The 27935-nt window shown below is 41.7% G+C and overlaps 2 protein-coding genes across 3 annotated transcripts; both read left to right on the forward strand.

Annotated features, from left to right (window-relative positions):
* The first annotated feature begins 14160 nt into the window (after positions 1 to 14160).
* Positions 14161 to 21250, forward strand: LOC100502159 (uncharacterized). Its single transcript, NM_001196637.1, has 8 exons — positions 14161 to 14305; positions 15759 to 15831; positions 16552 to 16599; positions 16711 to 16758; positions 20161 to 20232; positions 20325 to 20480; positions 20593 to 20696; positions 20788 to 21250. The coding sequence occupies exons 1-8, from the start codon at positions 14292 to 14294 to the stop codon at positions 20882 to 20884; spliced, it is 612 nt and encodes a 203-aa protein (NP_001183566.1). The 5' UTR covers positions 14161 to 14291; the 3' UTR covers positions 20885 to 21250.
* A 2696-nt stretch (positions 21251 to 23946) lies between these two features.
* LOC542396 (ypt homolog 2) lies at positions 23947 to 27935 on the forward strand. Of its 2 annotated transcripts, NM_001111971.2 has the most exons (9): positions 24141 to 24453; positions 24537 to 24643; positions 25727 to 25799; positions 26255 to 26302; positions 26415 to 26462; positions 26907 to 26978; positions 27065 to 27220; positions 27326 to 27429; positions 27516 to 27933. In NM_001111971.2, exons 2-9 carry the CDS (start codon positions 24630 to 24632, stop codon positions 27610 to 27612), a joined length of 612 nt encoding a protein of 203 aa, NP_001105441.2. In that variant the 5' UTR covers positions 24141 to 24453; positions 24537 to 24629; the 3' UTR covers positions 27613 to 27933. The 2 variants fall into 2 exon arrangements, with proteins under 2 accessions (XP_023155823.1, NP_001105441.2); XM_023300055.2 differs by having other exon boundaries at positions 23947 to 24643; positions 27516 to 27935.

The raw sequence follows: 27935 nt of genomic DNA on the forward strand, positions 1-27935 counted from the left end.
ACCTATAGAATATATAATCTAGAGCAAACTAGTTAGTCCAATATTTGTGTCGGGCATTCAACCACCAAAATTGTTTATAGGAAAAGGTTAAACCCTATTTCCCTTTCACGTCCATCACAAACCACATGGACTAACTAGTTTGCCTAGTTGTCATTTATCTCGGGTGCATAAAGTTCAACATAAACCAACAAAGAAAATGAGTTGGCAAACTCTACAAAGTTTGGAGCAAAAACAAGTATAGGTGCAGCTAGTGCGGCACCGGACACTGTCCGGTGACCAGGCCGAGGCACCTCGCGAACTGGCCGCTCTCGGGTTTCTCAGAGCCACTCCACTAAATATCATCGGACTGTCCGATGTGCCAACAGATAGTCCGGTGAGCCAACGGAGCAACGGTCAACTATGCCCAACGGTCGACTGCGCTGACAACACTACAGTGAAATGTGTAGAAGTTAGAACTGCCAAGTCGGAACACATCGGACTGTCCGATGTGCCACTGGACTGTCCGATGCCGCAAGAGGACAAAGAACTTCAACAGTCAACCGCTCCAAAGCCCAACGGTCGACTGACGTGCCACGCACCGGACAGTGAACAGTGCCATGTCCGGTGCACAATCGGACTGTCTGGTGTGCCCATCGATAGCAACGGCTAGAATAGTGGTTGGGGCTATAAATACCCCCTCCAACCACCACCATTCAAGAAATCCAAGTTTTCAGACCTTCACATTTAATACTAGAGCAAAGGCATACACTCCAAGACACAATCAAAGGATCAAATCCTCTCCAAGTTCCAAAATCAACTCAAGTGCTTAGTGACTTGAGAGAGGGTCATTTGTGTTTCTTTTGTTGCTCTTGTTGCTTGGATTGCTCTCTTCTTTTCACTTTAATCTTTCTAAGTGATTTGTAAAGCTAGCAAGAGACACCTAATTGTGTGGTGATCCTTGCGGGGTCTTAGTGACTCGTGTGATTAAGGAGAAGCACCCAACCGGTCTAAGTGACCGATTGAGAGAGGGAAAGGGTTGGAATAGACCTAGCCTTTGTGGTCTCCTCAACGGGGACTAAGTTCTTTGTAACCGAACCTCAGTAAACAAATTGTCGTGTTCACTTGTGTTGAACTTCACTCGATTTGTTTCTCCCCTCTCCTCTCTCTAAAGTTCCCTTGCTCATATTGATTTGAGTTTGCTCCCAAGGTTATCCACATTGATTGGGCAACTCAGAGCAAGAGGAACAATCTTCCACACTCCGAATTATTTCTAACACTAACCTTGGGTAAAGTGCATGTTCAAAGTTTATATTTTTTAGGTTTCGCCTATTCACCCCCTCTAGGCGACTTTTCATGAAGCTTGTGTGCCCCTTCTCGAGACCGCACAATGTCGGTAACGGCGTGACACCGCACGACTGTGAGCTCCACCCACCTACGTGTGATGCCGGCTCATCTCCAACCGCCTCCACCACTACAGGAAACACCTAAATTTTCGTGGGCCAAAAACCCACGAAAATAAGCGTAAACCGACGAAAATAGCCTAACCGCCGAAAATAAGTTCGACGAAAATAGGCAACTATTTCCGTCGGTACCGACGAAAATGACCTATTTTCGTCGGCTTCTCCAAGGCCGACGAAAATAGTTGGTCGGCTGACTATTTATGTCGAAAATAACCCGGTCTACGAAAATTCATGTGTTTCCTGTAGTGCACGTGATCCGAGCCCACCATCATGTTCACCAAGCGCTACCACACCTCCCCGCCCAAACCCTCGACGAGCCGGCATTGCCACCGGTGAGCCTGCACCCACACATCTCTTCTCTGTGTTCTTTCGGTGTGAAGGACTTGCAGATCAGAACAGAGAAAAGTAGAAGGACTTCTTTGCAAACGCCCAGACTCGGTTGAATAGTAGAACCAGGGCCTGGTTTAACAGATTTAGAAAGGAAGAAGGCGAGAGGCCTCGGCTTAAACGTATTTTCCTTTTCTTTATCGGTTTTGTTTTCCAAAAACAATAGGAATACTCCAATAATGCCTAGAAAAGGATTTATTGGCCCAACAAATTTTGTAATGTGCTATGTTGATAGCTCTACAGTCTAAAAATCATGCATACCAGTTTTGAGATACTTTTATACGGAGTTTGTATTTAAATAAGAAACTGTATTTGCTGGAGAAAATAGAGAGAAATAAAAAACCACTGAGCTAATGTCTGGATTTTTTTTGTAAAATCCTTAAGTGATTCCTCATTGGTGAAAATATATATTAGGCACTAGCCTTATAAAATAAATAAAGGTTATGAATTAAAAACTAGAACTAGTTCTTTTAGAAAATCATAATAAATAGGACATGACTTAGAAAAGAATGAAACTTATTTTTGCTAGCACACTTAGACGAGTTGCCACATAAGAAAAATAAGTCTAGCTCTAGTTACATGGAAATATTAGGAGTTACAAAATAAAAACTAAAATTGATGTTTTCTTTAGAAACACATAGAAAATAAAATGTGATAGATTTAACCCCTTACCTTGTGATGATTGTTCTTGTGCTAAGAAGGACACAAAAAAGGAAATTTGTTGTTTGACACTTTTCAAAAGACAAGTTAGTTCATAGTGTTTTTTTGCTATAATCTTTGGAAAATCACAGAAAAAGAAGTAAAGTGAATCTACCCAAGCCACTCCTTGTAGATTGATATTGTGCTAAAAATTGTAGAAACATACCAAATTTGTTGTTAGACACTTCTCATAGTACAAAGTAGAAATTAGTGCATCTTTGTCTAGTTACTTACTCTTTCTGTACAGTAAATACTAGCATTCCAATAAAGTGAAAATTTTATGGTAGAACCTACGAAGGGAACAATATCCACTTGTCAGGTATCATAATTAGGGGTATCCAGGTTATGCCCCTAAACATGCTTAATACCTAAGTGCCAAAAAATCATAAGTTATGTTCCCCAAGGTCAAGCAGGGTTGAATCACGATTCGCCCGAGACCCTGCTCAATGGTCGCTTCACTCGAGCACATCCTCGGGCGAAGGCATCGCTCGGGAGAAATGCTCGTATCGACTGAGGGCCCCTCTTCATGGAATGGCAAGACTCCACCTCGCTCAAGCCTGTCTCGGGCAAGAGGACAACCCCAATCCTAGCCTCAGTCAAACGTCACGGGAACCGTGGGGACATGCGCATTAAATGTGACGATTCAGATATCTACCCCACGTGACACAACAATAAAACATGAAATGGTGGGACCACTGTTCCATCTACTTTCACTAACTACGATGATGAACGCCCGAGAAAAACGACCACTGCTCTCCCCACGCGGCTACTGTACTCAAACAAGTCCGGATGGGACGTGCGCACGTCTGGGCACGGCCTCACCCTTGGGAGGGAACTCCACCTCGCCCGAAGACGGCCACAGCCTCGGGAGAAGACTCCACCTCGCCCGAGCTCGGCTTCGACCGACTGCCCAGGCAACAACTCCTCGCGAATCTAGTAGGAGGCCACTCCGGCGACGGTTCTAACGACTCACTACATGACTGCATGCCCCGACGCAGGTCCGACCATGGCCTCGAGGAGAACTTCCACCTCGCTCGAGCATGGCCTCGGCCTAGATAACATCGACGAAAGGGAATCCAATGCCACCAACTCCTCTACGGAGACTGTTGACAACTGGATGACTACAGAAACCCACTGGACCAATCAAGTCTGCTTTTCGCTATACGGGGGGAACTTTTCACCATACTCATCACTATTTCAACAACTACGACTCGGACAACACATCCACAAGACAGGCTCGGGTACGCGTCCGAGCCCCCAATATAGGCCTTGGCTCTCTGTTCGGTCAAGATGCGAGATACAAGGCTGGACGTCCTCCCCCTAATCCAAGTCAGCTGCCAGTACAAAAGCCATTCTGTCGGCCATGCCGACTATAGGGGTTTGGGCTCGCCTCCTCTCCTCAACACGACAAACCATGACACCCTTGGGATCCCTACTTAAGGTATAAAAGGAGTCCAGGGCTTCTGAGGGGCAGGAGAAGACTTCATAGGGTTTTCGCCTCCACACTGATATTGGCACTTGCCTTAATCATCACCAGAGACTTGGGATCCACTCCCTCTGCCGATCAGCTTGTACCCCCTACTACAAGCACTTAGGTGCAATATAATACAAGTCCCATCCCCCTCTGCTCAAAGTAGGGACTTCTCTTGCCCGTACCAGGATAAAACTTGTGTCTTCTTGCATCACCCATCTGTATCAGGGCACACAACACTAATTCACTAGTTGGTTAGGACCCTCGAGTCAAAAACACCGACACCATTGTAATTTTTATAAAAATTTTAGAAACCTCCATCTATCTGTTGTGTTCAATCCTAAGTAATAAAATAATTAGGAAGGCAAGGGTTAGGGTAAAGTCCATAACCCTAAAAAGACATTACGGTACTTTTAAAGAATAAAGTTTCTTGTTGTTATGAGTAAAATGGGTTAATGGTGAACTCACCGCACTTACAACAAGATACTTAAAATAATGGTTAAGTGTTACTACAAGAAAGGATCAACCCTAATTATAAAGCAAAGTACACCCAACCTCTAAATTACCATCCCATAAGTCCTTACAACTTGGTCTCCTCTAAGTCTATAAAAGGTAAGCATCATGTCACACGTCACTTTTCTTAAGCACTTACCTCAAGAACCTTGCATACTAAGTGTTGATGTTCTGAATATCATGAAGAAGTAATGTAACACCCGAAATTTGGGGTATAAAATTTCTTCTCTAAATGCTTACCAAATTCAGGTGTTACCCTTTGTCTTACTCTCTAGTCTCCCTCTCCCTTTTTTCTTTTAAGTAGATTTAGCTTAATTTAGTGAGGGATTAACTATTTTACTTTGTCAAAACTATGGGAGTCATGAATAGTTGCATCATGCCGAGACTAAATTATTCTTTGATTTGATGCACATGTTTGAATCATTTGAATTTAGCTTTGTGTTTGAATTTCAGTTGAGTTCACTAGAGAAAATAAAAAGAAAATCCTTTGGAAAATCCCTGGAAAAAGGAAATGCAACTTTCAGTCCAGTCGGTCCAGTCTAGCCCAGCGGGGCCGCACGCGCGCCCTCGTTGCCTGATAGGTGAGCCCCACCTGTCAGCGACAGTCCTCGCGCCCGTGCGCTCTCCCCTTCCCTCCCTCTGCCACCTGGGCCCCGCCTGTCGGCGCCTTTCCTCACGCACCCGCGCTCTGCACGCTCTCTGCTCGGCGGGCCCCGCCTGTCGGCACCTCTTCCCGTTGTCACGATCGCGCGCCTGTGCCGCTGTCTTGCGGGCCCCGCTTGTCATCTCTCCCCCTCCTCTAACCTCTGGTCTGCGCGCTCGCCATGGTCGCACCCACGTCCGCGCAAATCCCAGCCACTACCCACGCGCCCGACCCCTACTCAAACCCCCTCCCGTCCGCTCTACCATTTCCCCCACTCGCAGACACCCCCCCAGCCCGCCATCGCTCGTGCGCTGCCTCTTCCCCGAGCTCGGAAGACCGCCACCGTTCACCGCGCCGCGCGTCTGTTCTACCGCCATCGTTGAGGCCCCGCTGTGCCTTTTGCCTCGGTGAGTTCCGCCTCGGTGTCCGCAACTTGAGACGCACCTCCATTTGCCCTCTCCACCTCTGGTTCACTCTACCCGTGCTCACCGGAGCTTTCCCCGCGCAGCCGGAGCACCGCCGACGTCGACCCAAGCCCTCACCGTGTCCCTGCCGCCGTTCAAGGGTCCCAGAATCTCTTCTCAAGGTAACCAACCTTTCCCGTCCCAAATTTATCCTTTCTCTGTTCTCGGCTTGGCGCGATTGCTCGCCGGAGTGTAGTAGCGCCGCCGTCGAGCCATCCCGTCGCGGACAGTTGTCCTCCGGTGCCTTTGCGTTGTTCCTATGTGAAAGGGAAATGGGGTCATACATTTCCTATAATCAATTTTTGGTGTTTGACGTCCATCACAAACCACATGGACTAACTAGTTTGCCTAGTTGTCATTTATCTAAGGTGCATAAAGTTCAACATAAACCAACAAAGAAAAGAAGTTTGGGACCTCTACATAGTTTGGAGCGAAAGACAAGTAGAGGTGCTGCAAGTGGCGCACCGGACATTGTCCGGTGCCCAGGCCGAGTCACTCACGAGCTGGCCACTCTCGAGTTTTTCTTGGAGTCGCTCCGCTATAATTCACCGGACATGTCCGGTGAGCCAACAGAGCAACGGTCACCTGCGCCCAACGGTCGACTGTGGTGTACAGTAAAAGCATACAGTGCAGAAGTTAGAAGTCAGAGCTGCGAAGTCATAACACACCGAACTGTCCAGTGTGCCACGGGACTGTCCGGTGCCGTAAGAGGACAAGGGACTTCAACTGTCAATCGCTCCAAACCCCAACAGTCTGCTGATGTGGCAGGCACCAGACAGTGAACAGTGTCATGTTCGGTGCACCACCGGAGTGTCCGGTGTGCCCGTCGACAGCAAAGTCAACCAATGGCTAGAAGGTGGCTGGAGGCTATAAATACCCCCAACCACCACCATTCAAGCAAGCCAAGTTTTCTGAACTCTACATTCAATACAAGAGCAAAAGCATTCACTCCAAGACACATTCAAAACATCAAATCCTCTTTAAGCCTCAAAATCAACTCAATTGCTTAGTTACTTGAGAGAGGGTGTTTTGTGTTTCTTTTGTTGCTCTTGTTGCTTGGATTGCTTTCTCCTTCCAATTTGAATTCTTCTAAGTGCTTTGTAAAGCTAGCAAGAGACACCTAAGTGTGTGGTGATCCTTGTGGGGTCTTAGTGACCCAAGTGATTAAGGAGAAGCACTCGACCGGTCTGTGTGACCGATTGAGAGAGGAAAAGGGTTGGAATAGACCGGCCTTTGTGGCCTCCTCAACGGGGACTAGGTTCTTTGGAACCGAACCTCGGTAAAACAAATCGTCGTGTTCATTTGTGTTGATCTTCACTCGATTTGTTTTCCCTCTTTACTCTCTCTCTAAAAGTTCCCTTGCTCATATTAATTTGAGTTGGCTCTCAAAGTAATCCGCATTAATTGAGCAACTCCTAACAAGGAGAACTATCTTCCGCACTCTGAATTACTTCTAAAGCTAACCCCGAGTGTAGTTTGTGTTTAAAGTTTTTAAATTTCAGGTTTCGCCTATTCACCCACCCTCTAAGCGACTTTCACTATGCCCATGACCACATTTGCTACATCCCCCCGAACCTCCCTGAGCCCTTCCCGGCGTACCGGGGGCCCCATCGCGACTGCGCCCTCGTCTCCGGTGGGCCTTCGCCGTAGATGCGAGTGGTGCCATCGCTGGCGGGCAGGAGACCTTGCCGAGCTAGCCGTTAGATAGGATGGCCCAAATCTAACCAGACCAAACCTAATCCTGACTGCCTGCCTGAGATTCGACCGCTCGGATCTCCCCCTCACCCGCGCCCTTGCCACTGGGCCCGGTATGTCAGCCCTACCTCAGATCGCTGACACCCCGAGCCCATGTCACACCCGGTTTTGGAAGGCAAACCGAATGCGAACCATGTACGTGCCAGGATCAGAAACTCACGTACACAGCGATTACATAATTGGACATCATCACACATTGCTCAAAGTAAATAGCGGAAAGGTACTTTATTTACATCAAGATGTCCAAGACATCCACAGAGTATAATACATAACCATTGTCTTTAACATTAATAACAAAGTGCAGAGAAACGGAACGTAGATGATAAGCCTACACAGGCAGCTGGCTGGGGGTTTGTCACTAAGAAAAACTAGAACTCGTCGTAGTCGTGGAACTCCTCAAAGTCCTCCATGTTGTCAGCATCACCTCCTGAGCACTGAGTACAGTGGGGACAACCTGGGGTGGGGGTGTTTTGTAAAGCAAGGGTGAGTACACATCAACGTACTCAGCAAATGTCCAGTTTGGCTAAAGTGGACTAGCTGTATGTGGGGCTGAGGTTAAGCAGTTGCTTTTAGCTGGTCAAACATTTATTACAGTTAGTAGAGCCAGGTGTTAGTAAAAACCCAATTATTACTCGAAAGTACTCCCTTCAAGAGGAAGTACTAGAGATCAAAATTATAACCATCATTTGCTAACCATCATCATAAAAGTCACCAAAGTTCTTCTAATCAAAGAGGATCCCAATGCTGCTCTTAACCGTGAGCTTGGCTGATATACCAGTTTCTAAAACTATGCAGAGGTTGCACACTTTACCCACAAGTCGTGATCCCTTTGTGCCTCGGGTCGATCAAACCCTCAAACACTACCAAGGTGAGTCGGCAAGGTTTCACTACGTAGCCTTTACAAAGAATCCCCTGGTGCATAGTTGCTCGTTAGGTTTCTCCAGTCGTACAAACGCAGTACACCTCCCCAAGGTGGGTGACTAACAAAACCAAATTGAATGAACCTCTGCACCCCCCCCCCTTGGCAGAGCGAGCACTACGCTCTGGCCCCCATTGACGGCCCTCAGGCAAAGCCAACTACACCTCCAGGTTCATCTAATTAATCAGCTAAGGGCGTCCCATTCCACCCTCATGGTTGCACTGTTATCCCGGGTGGTCACTCCACGAATAGGTCCTTACAGAGAGGTACTCAGGAAAAATGGCCTGAGCCCCCTAGAGTGTCACAATATCATCATCGGGATAACATCATCGTATCATAAATAATCACATCATGTTCATTGATTAAGTTAAAGCAATAGCATAAAGATAACCATGATAACCCAAAAAGGTAAACAAGGATAAGGTAAATACAGACGAGTCAATCCTTAGGTTTAAATAATGTAATACGAGACAGAGAATTATAAAGTATGTAGGACATAATGGGTCAGAGGACACTTGCCTTCACTAGGTTGTTGCTCAGGGAGGTCTTCAGCAACACACTCAGAAACCACGGACTGCTCGTTGTCTAAATAAAGCGATCATACATTCAATACATTTGGAAAGTACAAATGAACAACACATCAAACATGTACAAACATTGGAATACATCTCAAAAAGGCACAATATCAAACAAGGAAGAATGAGATCAAAGTATAACATGAACTAATTTCATTTAGGAGTTGATTATTCTTTAAGTGTTGTCCATAATTACATAACCTCATTCTATTCATTTTACTAAAAGTTAGACCAGAGATGAATTCATGTAATACATATTATTAATCTCACAAGACTAAATATACTTTAACCTCTAGGGTTTTCCTTTTATTTATTTTATTAGATAAATAAATCCACACATATACTAGTTCATAGTTAACCATAAAATTAGAATGTGAAGATAGTAAACGGAACTAATTTATTTAAACAGAGAACATTCCTATGAACATTTTGCAATTTGAATCACTAAATTTGGAGTTCATATGCAAAATATATGAAATAAACAAGTTTGGGAATTTAAAATATGAAAATAGGTCTAATTCTGTAATTATTTAAAAGCCTAGGGTTCAGCCTGCAAGATTACAGGGGCCTGCGCGCGAAAACCAGGGACGACGGGTTGATTCCAACTAAACCGAGGGTCTCTTTAACAAAATCACCGCGTGAAGGGGTACGAGGTCTGCTCAACCGTTAGATCAAAACCAACGGTCGAGATTAGATCAGCGGGCGAGGGCGGGCGCGCGCGGGCGAGCGAGGCGCTGACAAGCGGGCCAGCGGTGTCAGCGACCAAGGAGGCGGGCGCGCTGACCGGTCGGACCCAGCGCTAGGGGGCACAGGCGCTGACAGGCGGGTTCGGACGCGGGGCGTGCGTGCGCGAGGCCGTGCGATAGAGATCGGATGGGGGAGATCAAAGCCGGGGAGGGGTTAACGGCTGCAGCGACGCCGCTCCTTCTCGCGGCGGTGAAGTCACCGGAGTTGGGGCGGGTGCGAGCTATGGCGGCTCCGGGGTCGTCGGAGCTGGCCAAAAATGAAGGGGACGGCATGACGAACTCACTGGTGGGGTTGTGGCAACGAGACCGGGGTCAGAGAGGGGAGAACGGCATGGGAAAGGCTCCGGGCAGGTCGGGGTAACTCCGGTGAGGGATTCCGACCACTGGGAGGGGGTTTGAGACGTGCTAGGGCCTGAGACGCTGCTGACAGGTGGAGCCCATCTGTTAGGCGGAGCGGGCGCGCGAGCGCGCGGCCTGGCTGGGCCGAGCTGGGCCAGCTGGGCTGCTTTGGCTTTTTCTTTTTCCCTGGATTTTCTATTTGCTTTTCCATTTCTTTTTTCTCTAGGGTTTCCAATTCAAATTCCAATCAAGTTTCAAATTTAAACTAATTCAAACATATGCAACAGTTCAAAGATTATTTAAGCTCAGCATGATGCAAAATGTCATGACTCAAAAGGTTTTGGCAAAAATGAATAATTGATCTCTCCTAATTAAGCTAACTCTACTCAAAAGGGAAAAAGAGAGAGAGAGAATCTAGAGATAGATAGAAACCAGAGAGAGAAGAGTAACACCTGAGTTTGGGTGATAATTAGAAAGAAATTTTATACCCCCAAATTCAGGGTGTTACAGCCCACCTGTCAGCGCTCGCCGCGCGCGGGCTCGCGCTCGGATCTATTCTCGGCCGTTGATCTGAGATCTGATGTCCGAGAGAGCCCGATACCCCTTCGCGTAGTAAAATTATTAAAGAGACCCCCAGTTTGTTTGAAATCAACCCGTCGTCCCTAGTTTTCGTGTGCATGCCCATGTAATTTTATAAATTGAAACCTGGACTTTTGTTAAATCGCAAATTTAGGCCTAATTTTGTAGATTGAAACCTGGACTTTTGTAGATTGAAATCATAGATTTTAGACTTGTGGGTAAAGATGCGCAACCTCTGCAGAGTGTAAAACCGGTATACTAGTCGTGTCACGGTCATGAGCAGCTCGGACCCTCACATGATTAATTTATGGAACTAAATTCAATTTGTCATATGCATTGCATCGCAGGTGATGTTGTTACTTTTGTTCTACTACTTAATTGGGTTTTGGTATTTACTTATACTTAGTAATTTCTAATAAAATTTTGACAAACTTTAAAAGCAATGCTCATCTCTAATCATCCTCTTTGGTAAAGTGAGCTCCCACCTTTGGCGAGTTCATGCACATTATTCCTCACAACTTGTTGAGCTATGAACGTATGTGAGCTCAATCTTGTTGTCTCACACCCTCCATAGGTCAAGAACAGGTATCGCAGAATGAGGCGCATGGAGGATGTTGTGACGAGTTCGTGAGAGGTCTAGGTCGTCGTCTCCCAGTCAACTTTGGGTTGCTGGACCGTTGTCTTCTTATAATGTAATTATTTATTTATTTTGTATAGAACTCCTGTTATGCAGTAAAGATGTGACATTCGATCATGTGCCATGATTCATCATATGTGTGAGACTTGGTCCCAGCACACCTGGTGATTATTTCGCGCCCGGGTTTTGGACCCCTAAAACCAGGGTGTGACAGCTTTGCCTAAGGGTCGTCAATGGGGACTGGGGCGTAGTGCTCACTCTGCCAAGGGGGGTGCAGAGGTTCATTCGATTTGATTTTGTTAGTCACCCACCTTGGGGAGGTGTACTACGTTTGTACGACTGGCGAAACCTAACGAGCAGCTATGCACCAGGGGAGTCTTTGTAAAGGCTACGTAGTGAAACCTTACCGACTCACCTTGGTAGTGTTTGAGGGTTTGATCGACCCGAGGCAGAAAGGGATCATGACTCGTGGGTAAAGTGTGCAACCTCTGCAGAGTGTTAGAAACTGGTATATCAGCCGAGCTCACGGTTAAGAGCAGCCTTGGGATCCTCTTTGATTAGAAGAACTTTGGATACTTTTATGGTGATGTTTAATGATGATGGTTATAATTATGATCTCTGGTATTTCCTCTTGAATGGAGTACATTTGGGTAATAACTAGGTTTATTGCTAAAATTTGGCTCTACGATTAATAATAAATACTTGACCAACTAAAAGCAACTACTTAACCTCAACTCCACATACAACTAGTCCACTTTAGCCAAACGAGAAATTTGCTGAGTACATTGATGTGTACTCACCCTTTCTTTAAAAACTACCTACCCCAGGTTGTCCCCACTGTATTCAGTGCTCAGGAGGAGATGTTGGCAACATGGATGAACTTTGAGGAGTTCCAGGACTACGACGAGTTCTAGTTATGTTAGTGGCAAACCCCCAGTCAGCTGCCTGTGAAGGCTTATCTGCTACGTTTCGTGTTCCGCACTTTGATGATATTAATGACTATGTTACACTCTGTGGTTGTCTTGAACATCTTGATGTAATAAAAGTACTTTTCCACTATTTACTTTGAGCAATGTGTAATGATGTCCAATTATGTAATCGCTGTGTACGTGAGTTTCTGATCTTGGCACGTACATAGTTCGCATCTAGTTTCCTTCCAAAACCGGGTGTTACAAGTAACACATGCACATGCATTCATATAGATTACAATCTTGCGGACGAAGAGTGCATGCTGATTCCATAGTCTGAGGGAGGACAACAGGAGGGTGACCAGACCCTGACTAAGGAGCGAGTTCCTGTTGACCCTAATCACAAGGAGGTAAGCCCTAGTTTTTATGCATATCCTGTTATATATTATTTCACTACAACTCTACTGTAGGATTGTATTGTGCACTTATTTAATATGAGTTGCTTGAAAGCCCTATATGCATGACAATAGACCGCAATATGTTGAATCACTAGTATGATAAGTCGTTTAGTCACAATGCTTTAAGGATTTTGTTAGAAGTCAAGATTTTTCTAGCACTTGCATGAGGCCAGGAAAGTCGATTGTTATCCTTTGAAAATGGGATTTATGAAATGTCTGTAGACATAGATCCTCGTTGATAATTTATATCAATCGTTTGAACATACTAAACACATACTGAGAAATATGGTAATTAGTAAGCCTATTACCTGATTGAACATGGGCGTGGACTTTATCCCCCGCTTGCTCTGAAACGAGGTTTCCCATGCTAGTGATGGTGTGTACAAGCACAATCACTGCACGGCTAGGTCCGAGGCAGTGGGTCCTTGTATCCAAGGGAAGTGGGCCCTAACCATGAATGAGGAATCTATGGGGATGGTTGATGTGTATGGGGTCGGAGTGCCACCTACATATCGTGTGTTTAGGTTTTCCCTTGCAAGGTTAATAATCGATTCAAATCGTCTACTTCTCGCAGCTAATGAGATTGCTTGATCAACTTACTATATTGAGTAAGAAGTGAAATGAGGTTGATGATTAAGTTGATATTTGACTTAATTGATTGCTACCATGAATGCTTAGAATGACAAAACATAGATTAAACATTCAACTAGAATCTGTAGCTAAAATTTTGGTTACAACTAGTGCTTGTTTTTGGCAACCAACCCCCTTAACTAACTCATGTGTCTAGAGGTAGTGAGGAAGTTTCCACACACCAGGTAAGTCTCACTGAGTATTAGTATACTCAGACTTGATTGTGTCACCTTCTTTTTTAGTACCAACATTGAGGATATGATCGTTGGTGTGAATTGGCCAACCACTCTACCATCAGACTGAACTGTTGAGTGGGACACGCCCTCCGTAGGAGAGGATCGTGAGGAGTGGACCATGGTCGACTTCACCATACTTCATATGTTAGCAATATGATTGATAACATATGAAAATATTAGCATCAACTTTTATACATATCTATTTTAAATATATATGAATCGATAGATCATGTAACCAATGGTATGATGAGTAATTTTTATGCAACTTTAAATTAAGGTATGAAAACAATGTTTTTGAAGTACCTTTTGAGTAGCTTCGAAATTTAATGAAACTAGCCTCTAGTTTCAATTTTTTGAAAACAGAGCTCGTGGAGCTAGATCAATTTGGATAGAAAAAGTTGAAATAGATTTGAAATTCTTGAAGTGAAGCTCTCTCAAATAGGACATAAGATGCTATAAACATGGGCAACAATTAATATGCGATCAGTCCTTACTTGTAAGTATGCAAACAAGTTTTTTGGTCTATCAGATCATGATCTAACCATATATCATATTTCACACTTAAACCCTTTCACCACTATCTTATGTAGATTTAGCAAATCATCTAATAAACCATGATTATATCTACAATTGAATCATAATCTAACGGATCAATAGAGTCACTTGTATATAAGTGCTGATTGCATAAACGTGATGGTCTGATGGATGAAGTATAATATAAAGTCGGTAGGGGTTACCTAAGTATTTTATCGTTCCACCCCAAACCTCCGACGTTTTGCATCTCCAAGCAGCATCGTCTCCTCCCCAGATCCATCAATTCGTTCGGACCGCCCTTCTCGTGTCCCCGTTCCAAAGCGCGGCAGGCTGAGCGGTTCCGTCAGATTTGAGTCGTCATGAATCCCGAGTAGTAAGGCCTCCGATTATCCTTCCCTTCTCTTCCGAGCCCGTCACCGTGATCTATTCGGTCGGATTTTCGGTTGCTGCTTTGGGCCTGTGGTTGCGTGGTTCTCTGATGGAACTTACAGGGATCTGATCAGGCGCGTGCTAGTGGCTCTCATTAGCTTCCGATCTGGATCTCGGAATTTGTGGTTTCTATTGGGATTTCGTGAATGGAAGGGCCTCCTGCGGCCGGCGCTGCTTTGGTCCTACTTGTATGAAGAAATTCATGTTGTACAATGTACAGCTTGATGCATCTCCGTGTTTGCTCGGTTTAGATTATGCTTTGTTTGCAGGACGTGGCGAGAATGCTCTGTGTAGAGGTATAGGCTTTCCAGTGGGAAAAAAATACTGGACACGAATGAAGTTTTCTCGAACAATTTAATTTTGTTTTCTCAAACAAGTTTTATTGGGGAATTTATGATGATAAATTATTATCGCGTTATCTGTTTATATTTTGCAGTGAACTGTTTCCTCTGCATGAACATTGTACTGTAGAATGCTGTATTTGTTGACTAATTTGCATACGTTGCGGTTATGTAAATAACATAAGAAAAGTTGCTCTGTGTTAGCGATAGTCGTGGTTGAACATCTATTATATACGTTCCATATTATAACAAGTGTATACTATGCTGAAAGTGTTGTATAGACAAGTATTTGTCTTGTTTATAGTATCATTGTAGTAGCATAACCGAACCATCCTATGGAGTAGGGACTATGATAACAAAGAGTCTGACCTGGAATTAGATGAAATCTTATAACACAAACATTATATTGGCTTATTCTGACATTCAACATGTCCAGTTCAAATCTTTGTGTTATGCGTTAGATGGCTAGATAGGTAATGAAATATAAAAAAAGAACTTAGAGAACAAAACAATTTGAATAGGTCCGCATGAGCACATTTATGTTGCACTTCTCCTATATTTTAGCTGCCCAAATTTTAAGATAATATCAGACAACACTATTGTACCATCAACTAGTGTAAGTATATTATTACTTCTATCATTTGTCATTTGTTTTTTTGTTGTTGTTGTTATAACATACCATTTTTTGTCCTTGTCCTACTATACAAATAATTGTAAATTGTCGTTGTGCTTGTGTCGACATAAATCAAATTTTGTCAGATTTGTGGTTTTGTTTAAAGGGATTTTTATTCTTGAGACTGAAAATTACAGATTGTCTACAAAAATTGCAACAAACTAAAACTGAATGTTTAATATAAAAATGCAATAACCAATGCCTGAAAGAAAACTAAAATTCAGGCACCTGAATTTTAGCAAATCCCTTTATGTTGTGCTAATGGCAATTCAAAGTTGGTGTCTCGGCGAAGTAATAGAAGCCACCATGATCTGCCAGTAGAGTACTCATCCACCCTCTCAATGTATTGTGCTACTTACCCTAGTTTTGGTTTTCAATTTCAGTGATTACCTTTTCAAACTTCTGCTTATCGGTGATTCTGGTGTTGGAAAATCATGCTTGCTTCTCAGATTTGCAGTAAGAACTATTTCTTATCATAATCATTCATTGGTACTTTCTATGCTGAAGTGTTGCATTTTTTTAGTGTAGCTGTTGCAATTTAAATAAATGTACTCCCTCTATTCCAAATTATAAGTCATTTAAACTTTCTTGGAGAATTAAAGATTCTTACAAAGATTTATGACATCAAATAGATAGACTATACAAGAACAACAACAAAGCCTTTTGTCCCAAGCAATTTGGGGTAGGCTAGAGTTAAAACCCAATAGAACCTACAATCATGGTTCGGGCACATCAATAACTGTTTTTCATTCACTTCTATTCAAGGCTAAATCTTTAGGTATATTTTCATTGCTATCGCGCTTTAGGATCCTACCATGCACTGACATCAAATAGGTATACTATGAAAATATAATTAATAAAAAAACTGCTGATACTTATTTGGTATCATAAATGTTATTATTTTATCATACAAATTTGGTCAAATTCGAGATGTTTTGACTCTTCAAGAAAGTTAGAATGACTTATAATCTGGGATGAAAGGAGTACATTGAAGAAACATGCATTGTGACTTAACCTTGCAAGTTACAACACCTGGTGCGGTCATATTGATGTTTCTATTTCATCATGTTGCAGGGCCTTAGTTTACTTATATCAAAGCATCATCCTTAAAGCTTAATGTGAAATCTTTCTTGCATAGACTGACGACATTACTATTAACTGTCCTTGTGTGATTAGGATGATTCATATCTGGACAGCTACATCAGCACAATTGGAGTTGACTTTGTAAGTGCATTACAAATCATTTCTTACTCCTGGTAATAATTAATATCTTTATTAATTCAAGTTCTCTTTGTGGGCCATAATAAGTTAATCTGTTTTGCCATTTTTTTGCAGAAAATTAGGACAGTAGAGCAAGACGGGAAGACCATAAAGCTTCAAATTGTGAGATTACTGTGCTATATTTTTTTTTCTGTTACTAGGTTTATGCCTCTGCACTGCAACGGGAGAAAAAATTCAACACCAACAAAAAAACACTCATTCAGAACCAGAAGCACCTTGGGAGCTTCATATTGCATTCAAGAAGAAACAAGCATGTTCTGAGGAATGTTTGTATTTTTTTAGGAGAGGCCATGAGATCTTTGGTTCATTACACTTGTCATATCTGGTAGCTGAGCAGATAACTGAAATATGTAGACAGAAAATATCACGGCATACACTTCTACAAGAATAAAACTAATCAATTTGTAGGGAAACACTCGTTGGAAAGTAGTCAAACAAATACTAAAATCTACATAACCTTAGGTCCTTAGCAACATGTTGTTTCGAACCACATTGATGACAACGACAATTTAATTTGATTGATAACTGTTGGTGATAAAGCAACACAAGCACTGGGCATTGTTCTCGTGAATGAAAGATATGACATGTGAAAAATGACTTTGCATTTAGCAGTGTTTTTTCGAGGGTTTAGCTATCTAGAATGCCATATCAATACTGAAGTTAACAGCCCAACAAGATTTTTTTTCTATCGAACACGCATGAGAGCTGCACATCATTATATTAAGAAGAAGGGTATACATAATTCATACAACCCTTGAAGGGACAAACACCGCACTAGAACTTGCCACACACACCAGTACATGATCGACACCAAGGAGCATCATGGCCATAAACTACGGATTTGTTTTGCTCCTGCCATACACCAAAGTGTAGCATCTTCTTTTACATTTCTCACGATGCTATCAACAAGAAATGAAAGGAACACCTCCCATAATGCCTGCTATGATGACTCCTTTCAGATTTTGATTTCCCTATTAGCAATCATTGATAAATCTGCGCAATAATAAATTGAATTTGACAAGCTACAAGCTAATTTGTAGCAAAAAAACAACCACTGGATCCTAACTTCTTGAAAATGACAAAAAAACTTGAAAATAGGATTTTATGAAATGTACACAGATATGACAAAAAAATTAGGCACATAAATAGAAATATTTGTTTGAGCATTATAGTATTGGTGATGAAATCTGTCAACAGATATATAGATAGTCCCAGCAAAATTAAAACATTCATTCAATTCATCAAACTATTATTATGAGTAAAAACCATCATACCCACAGTAATGTAAATGAAACACATGGGCTGAAAATCAGGAATCAGTAGTAATGTTGTCGAAAGACATAATTTTTTTAATTAACTCAGCAACCAGGCAACCGCAACAGAACATGGTTCATACTTTTCATAAAATCATTATTGATTAAAATAAAACTGCATTGCAGTGCCGAAAGAGAGAAACTGGGAGAAGCATTATTGGACAAGAACAGTTGGTCATCCAATTGAAAATCAGTAGTATGAAGTTGGAGCTTTCTCATAGTTTTCTACAATATGCCTCGTAGTGACTCATATTTATAAATTTCTTTAGGAACAAAGTTAGAGCTGCCTTTTAGTCATCCTATTAGTAATGATTAATTTATCATATCCAGGAAATGTTTTTATTGGAACAGTCGCCTCATCAAATTTATTATATTCAGGAAGATGTTAGAGGGTTAATTTTTTGTGTTCTCGAGTAACCTATGCCATTGTACTACAAAGTTAGCAATTGTATGGTTGATTTGGGGTTGTAGGTTTCAATGAAGTATCAGAATGCTCCCATGCAACTGCATTAGACAGAAGTACTACATAGGTATTAACCAATTAAGAATGGTACATTGCTCCTGAAACTCTGAAATTTACCAAGTAGATGCTCATCTAAATGGATTTGAACTTCAATGAATTTATTCAGTGCTTTTTGTCTGAGGTGGCACACTCCTTGGTAAGTCTTGACCTGGCAGCAGTGTCCAGTGTTCAGCCCAGGTCTACTGCATAATTCATAACATCCCAGAGCATAATCAGGAGCTTAGGACCAATCCACAACACATGCGAGGAGGGGGCACTGGAATTGAGACCTCATTGGTGCAATCAACGACCACAGCATCACTGTGGCAAACACTGACAATATACCATACCATCTGCATAAGAGTTTCTGAGCCATCAGATAAGCACACAAATTGTTGCTCATTCAGCGGGTCTGAGATGATCTCGTTGTAGTGTTGTACACCTTGACTTCCTTGAGGTCATCTGAACTCATGTGGCCATTGTCACCTGTCCTGAATCATGCAAACACAATACACAGCAGCAATTCAGTTGCTTCTTTTGTAGTTGTTTCAATTCTGAGTGGCTTGGCTACTGAAACAAAATTTGTGGCTTGGCTACTGAAACAAAATTTCTAAATACAATGGAGAAGGAACATAACTGAATGCATGTACTGTTGTCAGAGGTAGATTCCCTGCCCTGTGTGGTCCTGAAAGCCGGCACAGTAAATAACATGACGCCCTCTCAACCTTTGGACTTCAATGAGAAGAAAGGTGACACCCTTGCTAGCCATGGAAGAGGAGTTGAGGGTAGGATAAATCAGATTGTGAGAGGAATGGCTGGAGTGCTGGACAATGGTCGTCCTTGCTGCCTCTCTCATTTCTGCTCCCCAGCCCCCAGGTACACGGAGTTGCAGACAGAAGCGATGCACATGGGAGAGGAGCTCGCACAACTCTGTTGCCATTGTGGCAGCCAAAACCCTAGCAGCAGATGAGGCGGCAAAGACGAGCGAGGGCATGGGATGGGGTGGTTGAGGGGAGCTGACTCAACTCTCAAGTACACAGGACTCACATGTCAGTGCGGTAAAAACGTTGTAGGAGAGATGAATCTTAGCAGAGGCTTCACCACAACTGGGTAGACTGTCCGTTTGAGGCTTTTTAATTGCATCCTTTGGTGTCTTTGTGATGTCATGCTTGACATATGTTTCCCTATATATAACTTGGAAAGTAAGAAAAATAAAAGTTAACCTTTTCCATGATAGCTAGTAGAGAAACTGGTACATAGATATCTGTTGATTGATCATACAGGAAATAAGTTTAAACATCATATAGCTTCAGTTTTCACCAGTTAGCAGATGAACCAATGTTGTCTAACTGTAGAAATGTATTCCACTGTTCAGTTTTTATATATTGCTATAACATTTAACCTGTTGTTGACTTTGGTTGGTCTAGTTCTCTTGTCATATTTATTGGTGACAATGCATTTTTCAATAAGCGACTTCTATTAAAAACATGTAATCTAGAAGTAGAAGTGCATTTCAGCATCAAGTATTTGAATTATAGCTACTTCTGGAGCATATTATGATTAGTGAACTAAGGGAAATGCATTCCGTGAAAATAAACTGCAAACCAGATCTGTCTGAAAATTACCAATATGTTTATGATATAACTATTGTGTAGTTCTTCAACTGACATTGTTTTGTAATTGCTGCAGTGGGATACTGCTGGACAAGAGCGCTTCAGGACAATCACTAGCAGCTACTACCGCGGAGCTCACGGAATCATTGTAAGTTGGCCACCTGAACTAGCGACTTCTGAAACTTGTCAACCATATTGATCATGTTACTATACTGGCTGGGTTCTGCTGTTGGCTTGCAGATTGTATATGACGTGACAGACCAAGAAAGCTTCAATAATGTGAAGCAATGGTTAAACGAGATTGACCGTTATGCAAGTGACAATGTTAACAAGCTCCTTGTTGGGAACAAGAGCGATCTAACTGCTAACAAAGTTGTGGCAACCGAGACAGCAAAGGTTAGTTATCCAGTTTCATGAATAGATCATGACAAGGTCAGCGATACTTTATTTTTCACCACGACTTGATGAATTTTTTGAGCATTTATAATCGCCTTAAAACACCATCCAGGCGTTTGCTGATGAGATGGGCATCCCATTCATGGAGACGAGTGCCAAAAACGCCATCAATGTGGAGCAGGCCTTCATGGCTATGGCTGCATCCATCAAGGACAGGTATACAGATAACGTGCTAACTGGTAAATATCCTATTGGTGTCACGAAGTTCTACTGGGTTTAACGAAATTCTACCTGTTGCTGTTCTCAGGATGGCCAGCCAACCAGCTGCGGCTAACGCAAGGCCAGCGACCGTGCAGATCCGCGGTCAACCCGTCAACCAGAAGACGTCTTGCTGCTCATCCTAAGGTTGCCTGATTTTTTTTTGTACTTTGTGTAAACTCAAACACACAACTACTACCTTTTGTGTGCGCTTGCAAATGTATTTGCATTATTTTCAGAAGACGCTGCTGATAGCATCTATTCATTGATCGGACGATTAGGGCTAGCTTGTCGAACTCCATTTTTCCAAGGGATTTCTATTTTTCTAAGAGAAATTATTTTTATTTTTTCTTAAAAAAATAAGATTTTTTTTGGAAAAATGGAGTTACCAAACTAGCTATTAGGGAGCTGCAAATATGTAAGCAGGTACTTGGTGCACTCTCGACTTTCCATTCCTTTCTACCCTATCATACAGCTTCACCGTTTATAAGCCACGAATTGCATTTGTGAACAACCCTCTGATTTGGTTTTGGTGATTCAGGATAATATGATGTGACTTTTGCAGTATGTTTGTTTGGCTTTAATCGGTACTTGTTTCTTTGTTTTTGTCTTTATGGAATATAGCTGCAACAGTTCGATCAACTGGCTTTCTTTGTTTTTGTCTTTATGGAATATAGCTGCAACAGTTCGATCAACTGGCTTTAATCCGAAGAATAGTCTATAAGCTTTGTTTGTTTGTTCGAAAAGCTAGAAGACCAAAAAGCGTAGTTTGTAAGAAAAGATGTAAAGTTTGATTTTGTGGGTTTTCTGTAGCTTTCTGTGTTTACCAACATCAACTAAAATTTATCATTGGCTTCTCAGGATTAAAAGCCTAACAACTTTTCAAAAGAGCTCCAAAATGTGTAGCTCAAACTACAACTCCGTTGCATTGCCAGAATCCATGTTCCATATTTGAAGCGGGTTGACCTCTGTGCTTCTCTCATGGTACAATCCTCTTCCTGCTGAGCCCCCTTTCTCCTCGGTCCATAGAGAAAAAATGTAGGACCGGTGCCGACAGTTCATTACGGAAGAAAGAACTCAGAGCCAGGATCGCTAACTAATAGAACCAGGTGAGGGCCTGTTTGTGGGCAAAGTTTTTTCCTAGTTCCAATGCAATACCTTGGTATTTGATAGGATGTCTGGTAAAGGTTCCAAAAACTTTGTATTAAAAACACACTATTACACAAAATATTGAAAATTTTAGTCTAGATTAAAGTTTTTCCTTGCCGCACATGCGAAACTATGATATTAAAATACTTTGATTATACTATAACGTTTAAAAACTATAGTATTGAAAAATTTTGCTCTCAAACGGGCTCTGAGAAGTAAGATGAGTAATGACAGCCTCTATGGTATATGCTGATATCAATTATAGTTTTCATAAATCAGAAGTTATGTTTGAAGTCTAGACTCTCGACTGGCTAGTTCTAAGTGCAATCGGAGTTGAAAAACAATGTTTTAAGGTTAGTTTGGGAACCCCATTTTCATAAGGCCCCGTTTGTTTCGTTGGAATTTAATTTCATTTTAATAATTATAATTTAGACAAAACTAATTAAGTTCATATATTTATATATGTAATATATTTGTATATTATTTTAAATCATATGAGAGAGATGGTTAAATACTACATTCATGTTATAACGAATCAAGTAGAAGAGTGTGCTATAAGTTATACATCGGAAAAATAACATGTAAATCTATAGAATCAATTTTCATCTCTCACCCCCATGAATTTGAGATAGACTTATATGATAACTTTGGAAAGTGGTGGAATGTCACATTCTAAAAAATAGCCTATTTCGATAGTAAGATTCCAATTCCTTAAAATCAAAGGAAACAAACGGGGCCTAAGGGATTTCTATTTTTTAAGAAAAATTAATTTATTTTCACCTCGGAAAATAGGAATCCTTTGAAAAAAATAGAGTTTCCAAACTAGATTAGGATATGTTTTTCCCCTTTGGTGATACTATCAGGTGAGATGTAATGCGTTTTGATCTGTTCCGGGCTTCTAGCCTTAAATGTATAGTGTACTCCATCAGTTATGAATAAGGGCAAGTTTGGAACCTCAAATCTCCTAACGGAACGTTTGGATCCCTTCATTTTAGAGGAATTGAAATCCACTAAATAAAATAACTTATTTAATTTGGAATTTGACATTCCACCACTTTCTAAAGTTCAGATATAAGTCTATCTCAATTTTATGGGGTGGAGAATGAGAAATGATTTTATGCACTAGTAAAATTTGTTTCTACTCTGTAACTTAAATGTCACTCTTCGTCTCACCTCTTTATAGTAAAAATGTAGCACATAAATGTCTCTGACATCTTGCTAATAATAGTATACAAATATATTTTGCATAAAACCGAATTAGCTAAATTGATATATGTCTAAATTACTATTATTAGAATAGAATTCAATTTCAATGATCCAAATGGAGCGTAAGTTTATATCTGCGATTGCAATAAATCAACGAATCTTAAATTTCACTAATGAATTAATTTAATGATGTTTATTTCATATTATAAGTATTAATATATTTGTATAGTTAAACTTATCAATTGACTCCTTAAAGTGTGAAATATCTATATTTTTGTAGAAACACACGATTTTAGACAAAACGATTATATACAGAAACGTACGATTTTAGACACAAACTTAAGGTCATGAGAAATGGTGTATGAATTACATATGGACTAGTCGGGAAAAAAATCCGACGCTCCAAAATGAAACTAATTTTTTTGCCGATACCGTGAGTCTGTTTGTTTCAGTTTATATACTATATAATCTAAATTATATATAAGATTAAATAATCTAGGTGTAGCTGATTTACAACTCAATTTATTGGAATTTTGATTATTGATTTTAGTCATATGTGTAAGAAAAAGATAGATAAAACTTTTTTTTTGTGTAAGTAGTGGTAATAGTGGGTAATTTCTTCTAAAGTTGACAAGGATAGTAGGTCTTTTTACCAAAAAAGTTGAAATAAGTATGTGTTGAGTACCTTATGAGATTTTGTTAATTTAGCCTTCAAATTATATAATTTGGCCTAATAATTTGCTCTTTGTTTTCTATCTATTTAAGTTGGATTACATAATCTCTTTGATGCTAATAAATTATAATCTCTTGACAGATTATAAACTGAACAAATAGACGTGTGGACGGTCAGAGCTGCTGCGGCCATCGCCGCTCCAATGCTATCGCTCGCCTCGTCTCCACCGTCGTGAACACATCCTCGTTCGACTGCCACAGTGCCACTACACTACAGTCTACAGCTCCTCCTCGTCATTGCATCCACAGCGGCTCTCCTTCACCTCGAGGGCCTACAAGAATCGACCTTGCCTCCGTCACCTTGCAGCGAAGGAACACGCACATGTACCGTGTGGTCAAAGAAAGCCTCCAGGTCGGCGTAGCTGGTTCCGCTATCAAACAGTCCATCCGCGGCGGCCGGACCGCCGGAGCCACCGCTTGCCTTGTACGAAGCTCATTCCGGGCAGGGGTCAGGCCGCACGGAACGGCGGAGGTCAAATCGAACGAACACGCTTTGGTCATCACGGGCCTCCCCGTGTCTCCGTCGCGCACCGAAGCAAACGCGCGGCCAACGGCCATCGACGACCCACGCGGGACGCGCACACGCGGCTTTCGCTCCGCGACCGCGAGCCTCGGCTCGGGCTCTCGAGTATTTATCATTCCGCCCCTTGAATACATCACGTTTGCATCTCTAACCACCTGCGCTGCGCTCGCGTCTCTCGTCCCCCTCAGATCCACCGACTCGCTCTGAGTCTCTGACCGCCCCTTCCGTCGTCCCCGTTCGAAGGCGCGGCAAGCGAGCGATTCAGCCAGATTCGATTCGACATGAATCCCGAGTAGTAAGGCCTCCGATCATCCTTCCCTTGTCATCCGTGCCCGCCACCGTGATCTGTGTAACAATTGCTTTCGTAATTCCGCGTTGTTCGGATGGAACTTCACGGGGATCTGATCAGATGCACGCTGGTGGGTGTCACCAGCTTTCGATCTGGATCTGAGAATTTGGGTTCCATACCGCGATTGCGTGAATGAAAGGGCCTCCTGCGGCCGCGGGTGCATTGGTCTACCTGCACGGAGAAATTTATGCTGTACTACTTCATGCACCTTTAGTGGATGCGTTTGCTCTCCGTCTAGATTATGTTTTTGCTTTGTAGGGCGTGATGCGAATGCTCTCTGGTGCAGCGACATAGGTTTTGTAGGGGCGGTTAACTGGAATTATGATAACCTAAATCATTATCGCATTATGAGCTCTGTTTATATTTTACGGTGAACTCTTCTTTGCATGAACATTGTGCTGTGCATCATTTGTTAAACAACTTCCATATGCTGTGGTTATGTCAAGAACATAAAAGTTACTTCATATTCGTTATTTTTGCATTGGAATGCCCATTATACATGGTTAAGTAAGTGTTAATAAGACAAATCTACCCATAACATTTTTATACCTCCAAACTGAATATTTTGAGAATATGGGTTGACTCTGATCATAATTTAGTCGATCTGTCATATATGTTGTAGTTGGAGGGAATATGTTGACAATATTGTGTAGGAAAATATGCAAATGTTAGAGTACTGTATTGGTTACATTGTTACTGTAGTACCATTACTGATTCATCAGCCATCCAAGGGACTATGATAACTTAACCACCGAAGGAACCCAGTCTGGAGGTATATGAAATTGTGTTACACACACGGTAGATTGGCCTCTTCTAACATTGAACATGTATAGTTAATATCTTCGTGTTATGAATTTGATGGCTAGAGTACAGAAAGTTTGGAATTTAGAGCGAGACAATTTTTGAATAGGACTGCCTGAGCACATTCATTTTGTGTCATGATGGAAGCCAACATGATCTGCTAGCAAATTACTATCTACAGTGTCAATGTAATACGCTACTTAACACAGTTTCCTTTTTCAATTTCAGCGACTACCTTTTCAAACTTCTGCTTATTGGTGATTCTGGTGTTGGGAAATCATGCTTGCTTCTCAGATTTGCGGTAAGTACTCATGTTTTTTCTCGTAATCATTCACTGATACTTCTACGCGGAAGCAGTGTATTTCTTTAGTGTAGCTGTTGTCATATAAATAATCGTACATTTAAAGAAATGTGCACCGTGTGACTTAGGGGTGTTTGAATGCACTAGAGCTAATAGTTAGTTGGCTAAAAAATTGCTAGTGGAATTAGCTAACTAACAAATAGCTAGCTAATTATTAACTAATTTACTAAAAACAGCTAATTTTAGCCACTAACTATTAGCTCTAGTACATTCAAACACCCCTTAACCATAGAACTGCAACCAAAAAGCAATGATTACTACAAGTTCTTAAATCCTGGAGAGCCCCTCTTGATGTTTCTATTTCATTGTTTTGGAAGGCCATATTTTACTTATTTGAAAGCATCATCCTTAAAGCTTAATGGCAATGTTTCTTATAACTTTCCTTCTGTGATTAGGATGATTCATATTTGGACAGCTACATCAGCACAATTGGGGTTGATTTTGTAAGTGCATTGCAAATTCATTTACTTACTAGTGAAAAAATATTATACTTTAATTCAACTTTTCTTTGCGACCCAGCGATAACTTCTCTTTTTCATATGCTGTATTTTACAGAAAATTCGGACAGTAGAGCAAGATGGGAAGACCATAAAACTTCAAATTGTAAGATTACTATGCTGTATTTTCTTTTATTTGTCATATGTATGGTTCGATGCCTTGTGATGTCATATTTGACATGTGTTCCCTAGGTAAACTGGAAAGTAAAAAAATAAGAGTTAGCCTTTTCATGATAGTCAATAGAGAATCTGGAACATTGATATCTGCTGACTAATTGTGTAGGCAATAAGTTTGAACCTAAAGTAACATATGTTCCCACTATTTAGCAGATGGACCCATTGTTCTCTAAATGTGGAAATGATATTTGGCATCAAGTGGTCGAATTATAGCTACAAGCCTACAATATCATAATCTAGTGTATTCATTGATGAACCAAGGGAAATGCAGTCCATAGTAATAAACAATGGCTCAAATTCGAAAAACACAACTATGTTTATGATATAACTATTGTGTATTCCTTCAGCTGACATAGTTTTGTAATTCCTGCAGTGGGATACTGCTGGGCAAGAGCGCTTCAGGACCATCACTAGCAGCTACTACCGTGGAGCTCATGGAATCATTGTAAGTTGGCCACCTGAACTAGCAACTTTTGAAACTTGTCAACGATATTGACCATGCTATGATATTGGCTTATTATTTGCTTGCAGATTGTATATGACGTGACAGACCAAGAAAGCTTCAATAATGTGAAGCAATGGTTAAATGAAATTGATCGTTATGCAAGTGACAATGTTAACAAGCTCCTTGTTGGGAACAAGAGCGACCTAACTGCCAACAAAGTTGTGGCAACTGAGACAGCAAAGGTAAGTTATCCAATTTCATCACATGACAACGTTATCAATTCCCCATTTTTCACCACTCCCTTGGGAGTTCGTTGGACATTTACAATTGATTAAAACACCATCCAGGCATTTGCTGATGAGATGGGCATCCCGTTCATGGAGACGAGTGCCAAAAACGCCACCAACGTGGAGCAGGCCTTCATGGCTATGGCTGCATCCATCAAGGACAGGTAAAGCCGTACCAAGTGGCAAATGTGCTATTGCTATAGTGATATTCTACTGTGCTTGACGAAATCCTTCTTGCTGCTGTTCTCAGGATGGCCAGCCAACCAGCCGCGGCCAACGCAAGGCCAGCGACGGTGCAGATCCGCGGGCAACCCGTCAACCAGAAGACGTCTTGCTGCTCGTCTTAAGCTTGCCTGATTTCTCTGGTTCCTTGTGACTATTACTACCGTTTGTGCGAGCATGCAAATGTATTTGTTGCATTATTGCTGATAGCATCTGTTCGTTGGCCAGATGAGTAGAGAGCTGAAAAAATGTTAAGAACACCATAGAGAGAAGTCTATCCGTGCTCTCTCAACTTAAGGAGCAAACAGCAAGACTTCATTTTTTTTCTACTTTACTGTTTATTAGTCGCGTTACATTTGTGAACAGTTATTGTAATGTCTTTTTTTTTAACTCTGTATTCGTAGTGAGATGAAATGCGTGTGTGGGCAACAAATTTCCTTTTTGGCTA

The sequence above is a fragment of the Zea mays genome, chromosome 5 (genome assembly GCF_902167145.1).
Source record: "Zea mays cultivar B73 chromosome 5, Zm-B73-REFERENCE-NAM-5.0, whole genome shotgun sequence".
Taxonomy (NCBI): Eukaryota; Viridiplantae; Streptophyta; class Magnoliopsida; order Poales; family Poaceae; genus Zea; species Zea mays.

Coding starts and splice junctions, on each gene's coding strand:
- LOC100502159 (NM_001196637.1), top strand. Junction 20,481..20,592: donor TGGCAACCGAGACAGCAAAG/GTTAGTTATCCA, acceptor AACACCATCCAG/GCGTTTGCTGATGAGATGGG. Junction 20,697..20,787: donor GCTGCATCCATCAAGGACAG/GTATACAGATAA, acceptor TGCTGTTCTCAG/GATGGCCAGCCAACCAGCTG.
- LOC542396 (XM_023300055.2), top strand. Junction 25,800..26,254: donor GCTTGCTTCTCAGATTTGCG/GTAAGTACTCAT, acceptor TTCTGTGATTAG/GATGATTCATATTTGGACAG. Junction 27,221..27,325: donor TGGCAACTGAGACAGCAAAG/GTAAGTTATCCA, acceptor AACACCATCCAG/GCATTTGCTGATGAGATGGG.